The sequence below is a fragment of the Gallus gallus genome, chromosome 27 (assembly GCF_016699485.2).
Source record: "Gallus gallus isolate bGalGal1 chromosome 27, bGalGal1.mat.broiler.GRCg7b, whole genome shotgun sequence".
In the NCBI taxonomy this organism is placed as follows: Eukaryota; Metazoa; Chordata; class Aves; order Galliformes; family Phasianidae; genus Gallus; species Gallus gallus.
In genome coordinates this window covers 327,377-332,186 of record NC_052558.1, presented here as the reverse complement: position 1 = coordinate 332,186, position 4,810 = coordinate 327,377, and the positions used below count along the sequence as shown (strand labels likewise).

Sequence of the window (4,810 nt, the reverse complement as noted above, 5' to 3'; positions counted from 1 at the left end):
TCGGGCACAAGGGGATCAGAACGACATTGACCTGTTGGAGTGGGTCCACGGAAGAGACATAGAGATGATCACAGGAGATGCAGCAGCTCTCCTATTGTCATGTGAAATCAGGGAAGGAAACTCCCTAACTACAAAGTGGTAGTAAAAGCCAACATTCCTTTCTTCCTCACAATAAATACCAGTGACTTGATAAATCAAGCACGTTCTTCTAACTACGTACACAGGCTAAGTGAGCTCGAGTTATACATTCTGTAATTCAGTGTTTTCTGTGGTTCTCTGATGAGATACTGGGTCCGGGTCATCAGTGGCTGGGCTGGAAGACAATGCACTCAAGTTCTGCACCTGCTGGGAGCACGGTGGGAGACAGTCCTGGGTGCCCCAACAGTGGCAGCGTCGTCCACTCTTCCCCTCCGTTGTCCTTTTGCAGCCCAGCACGAGCCGGGTGGTGATAGTGACAGGTGGAAAGAGCCCAGAGCTGCAAGGGAGAAGCGCAGGGAATGCAGACGAAGCTGAACTGAGAAGAATGGAATAAAAGGCTAACCTCGGAAGCGACGGTGCCACCGGGGCGGGGCCGGGCGGAGCGGTGGGCGCTTCCCCGGCACGGTTCGACGAGGGGGCGGCCCGAGCGCGACCCCGCCTCTGCCGCTGTCCGCCTCCCGGGCAGACGGCAGCGGCGCGGCGGGGCGCGATGGCGGCCGGGCTGGGGCCGTGGCTGCTGGCCTTGGCCTTGGGGCCGGCAGGTGCGAGGCGGGCACGGCGGGCGGCGAGGCCGGGGCTGGGCGCGGCTCGTGCTGCTGCCCCGCGGGCGCGCTGAGGCCTGGAGCTCGCCTTCAGTGCCGGGGAGCGGCTGGGAGTTGTGCGTGGGAGAGGGAGGCTGTGTGGGGACACGGATGCTGTGGCAGCGGCCGTGGCTGAGCTGCGCGTGAAGGAGGGCGTGTTGGGCAGTGCCCCTGTCCTGGGGGCTTGGGCAGGTGAGAGAAGGTTGTTGTTCTTCTACAGGAGTTTGTGCGGAGTGGAGACTGGAAACGTCTGGTGGAGGTGTGCGAGCACCTGGGGATTCTGTGCAGCTCTCCTGCCAGGGATCTGGCTTCAACTTTGGAAATTATGTTGTACTCTGGTACCGTCAGGGAATCAGTGGCCGTCTCGAGTGGCTGTCCTATATATACAGCTCATATATTATTAGTTACAGCCCAGATGTGGAGGGTCGAGCCACAGTTTCGCGAGATGATTCCCAATCTGTGTCCTATCTGTCCCTAAGCACCCTGCGCCCACAAGACTCAGCGCACTACTTGTGTGCTGTTCGCACGGGAACAGGAAATCCTGCAGAGCTGTAACAAAAATCCCCTTCGTGGGCACAGCTACAGCTGCAGAACCACAGGTCAGGCCGGAGTTGGATCAGCTCTGGACTGCTCCTGGATAGTGAGGAGAAGTCACAGAGGATCCTGTCCTTTCTGCAAGGTCTCCTTTCACTTCATCATTCCTATCATTCCTTTCATTCTCTTGAGTCACAAAAGCAGGTGGATGCTGTGGAAGTGGCCCTCGCTAAGCCCTGTGTTGCAGCGCAAGTGCTGCACGCCCTGGAGAGTGATTTTGGCAGTAACAAAACCATCTGCAGCTCGAGATGGGATTAGGAAAGCAAAGGCCACAGATGGAAGTGAACTTGGCAAGGAATTCTAAAAACTAAAAGAAGGGATTGTCCTGATGCCTAGGTCAGAAGAGTTGGGCCAAAAGAGGTTGTATCTTCCCTGCTAAATGAGAATGGAGAATAGGCTAGAACATATATGGAGAAGGCTAAGGTACTCAATGAGTTTTTTGCCTCAGTCTTCACTGGCAGCCAGGATTCTCCCATCCCTGAACCTCACATCCTTGCACCTGATCATGCAGGGGGATTGGGGTAGCAAAGTGCCCCACAGAGTAAGGGCAGAGCAAGTCCAAGACCTCGTCATGAGACTGAACGCGTACAAGTCCGGGGGGCTGGCTGACTTATGTGCCAGTGTCCTAAGGGAGCAGGGTGAGGTAGTTGCCAAGTCACTCTCCATCATATTACAAAAGTTGTGGCTGTCAGGCAAAGTCTGTTGGGAATGGAAAAACGGCAATGACAACAGCAACAACAAAAAGGAAGCATCACTACCGTTTTTAAGGAAGGGAGGAAGGTGGACTGTGAGAACTCCAGGCTGGTGAACTTCACCTCTGTTCAGGGGTAACCATGGAACAGATCATCCTGGAAGGTATGTTAAGGCACATGAGGGATGAAGAGGTGATCCCAGACAGTCAGGGTGGTCCTCCACCACATCCTTATCTCTAAATGGAGAGAGATGGATTTGAAGGGTGGACTATTGATTGGATAAGGAATTTGTTGGAAGGTTGCAGCCAGAGGCTTGTGTTCAATGGCTTTACAGCCAGGTGGAGGCCGGTAATGGTAGATGTCCCGCAGGGGTCAATCTTGGGTCTAGTACTGCTTAACATCTTTACCTATGACATAGATGATGGGGATCGAGTGCACCCTCAGCGTGTTTGCTGATGACATCGAGCTGAGCGGTGCATTTGATACAGCAGAAAGAAGGGACATCGTCCAGAGGGTGTTTGCTCAACAGGAAAGTTCTGGCCTTGAGACCCCAAGGAGGTTCAACATAGCAAAGTGCGTGGTTTCCGCTTGGGTTAAGCCAATCCCAGATATGTAAAGAAGCTGGGAGAAGAACTCCTTCAGAGTAGCCCTGCTGGAATGACTTAGGGGTTCTTGCTGATGAAAAACTGAACATGAGCCAGCTGTGTGCTCTTGCAGCCCAAAAGGCCGATGGTATCCTGAGTTCCACCAGAGGAGGGGTGGCCGTCAGGGCACGGGAGGTGATTGTGCCCATCTGTTTTGCCCACGAGTCCCCGTTTGGAGTACCGTGTCCCAGTCTAAAGCATGCAACACAGGAAGGATGTGGAGCTTTTGGAGAGTGCCCAGAGATGTGCTGCAAAGGCGATCAAGAGCTGGAGGGAGTGTCCTCTGAAAGAGGCTGAAGGAACTGGTCTTACTGAGCCTGGAAAAGAGAGGACTGTGGGGAGACTCATTGCAGCCTTCTAGTATTTCAAGGGAGTTTATAAACGTGAGGGAAAACAATTTTTACATGGGTAGATAGCGATAGGACAAGGGGGGATGTTTTTAAACTAAAAGATGGGAGATTTAGAGTAGATGTCCGGGGAAAGTTCTGTACTGAGAGTGTGGTGAGGTGCTGGAACAGGCTGCCCAGAGATGTTGTGAATGCCCTGTCGCTGGAGGTGTTTAAGGCCAGTGGGATGGGGCCCTGGGCGATCAGCTCTAGGACTTGATCTAGTGGCTGTCAGCCCTGCCTGTAGCAGAGAGGTTGGAACCTGATGATCCTGGAGTTCGCTTCCAACCCAAGGCATTCTATGATTCTATGATTGTCTGCCTGTTCCAGGCTGGGCGCATTAGGGTGGCTGGGAAACTTCTTCCCTCCATTAGCTCCGTTATACTGCAGCTCATGGCACTTTTGTTCTGCAGGGGTGTGTGCACAGCCCAGGATTGTGGAAGCTGGTGGTGGTCTACGAGAACCTGGGGAGTCTGTGTCCCTCTCCTGCCAGGGATCTGGCTCCAACTTCAGAAGTTACCTTGTTTTCTGGTACCGTCAGGCACACCGTGGCCATCTTGAGTGGCTGTCTTACACTAGCAGCGTCTCCTTTTACACTTCCTTCAGCCCCAAGATGGAGCATCGAGCCACAGCCTCTCGAGACAATGACCATGCTGTGGCATCTCTGTCTCTACGCGCCCTGCGCCCCCACGACTCAGCCCGCTACTTTTGTGCCATTCACACAGGAACAGGAAATCCTCCTGAGCTTTAACAAAAATACCCCTTATTGAACACTGTCATATCTGCAGGAGCCACAGGGCTGGAAGGCACTAGAGCGGCTCTGGCTGTTTCCTGGACTGTGGGGGGTCATCACTGCACAGCACAGATGGCCCTGTCCTTTCTGCAACACCTTCTTTCACTTCACCACTCCTTCCATTCTCCTGAGTCACAAAAGCAGTGTTGCAACCTGAGGATTATGTTTGGCGTATTCTGGTCACCAAATCAGATTGGCCGCTCTGTCTCCCTTTCTACATGCAGCGTGTCTGGATCGGCTCCTGGTTCCCTTCTTCCCTTGGGTACTCAAAAGCGCTTGGGCACTTCTTGCCACAGCACTGCCCGCTTACTTCAGCAGCCACGAGCTATTTCCATGAGTCTGTGACATAGGCAGTGGGTGAATAGCTCTGATGCAGTTTCAGGTGCATTTTGGAGTGATGAAATCCAAACAGTGAGGTCTATAGTGTTGCAGAGATCAGGGCAAACTGAAGCCTTGCAATGTAGATAGGTTGCTCTGACAGCTATGCCTCGTCTTTGTTTCCATGGAAGCTACGAGAGATAGAAAGAGCACAAGAACACTATTTGATAGAGCTCCCAAACACTATTTTTCAACAGAGTCACCACTGTTAGCTATGAATTTCTACCAGCAGTGTACTGGAGCCTTCACTTCATGCTTGTAAATACTTGCACCAATGGAGGCAGCCCCACTGTTTCACTCTCTGCGATGATGGCACCTTTGACAGGGAAATGTTGCCCACAATGTCCATCCGTCATCAGTCTGAACAGGAGGGAAGAAAGAAGGTGCCAAATCGGGACTGATCTGTTATATGGTTTTGCTATTGGTATTCCACATCATAACATCATGTACAGCACGGGTACTTAAAGAGTTAATACTCCAGTTCTGTGGATTGACAACCCTTCCAGATACTTGCTCTCAAAAAGAGAAGAAGAACTACATATCC

The 4,810-nt window shown here is 52.6% G+C and overlaps 1 gene segment (V, D, J or C); it reads left to right on the top strand.

Annotated features, from left to right (window-relative positions):
• The first annotated feature begins 641 nt into the window (after positions 1-641).
• Positions 642-4,058, top strand: LOC124417420. The segment is given in 2 exon segments: positions 642-740; positions 3,509-4,058. Coding segments are annotated over 2 exon segments (390 nt in total).
• Positions 4,059-4,810: the final 752 nt, after the last annotated feature.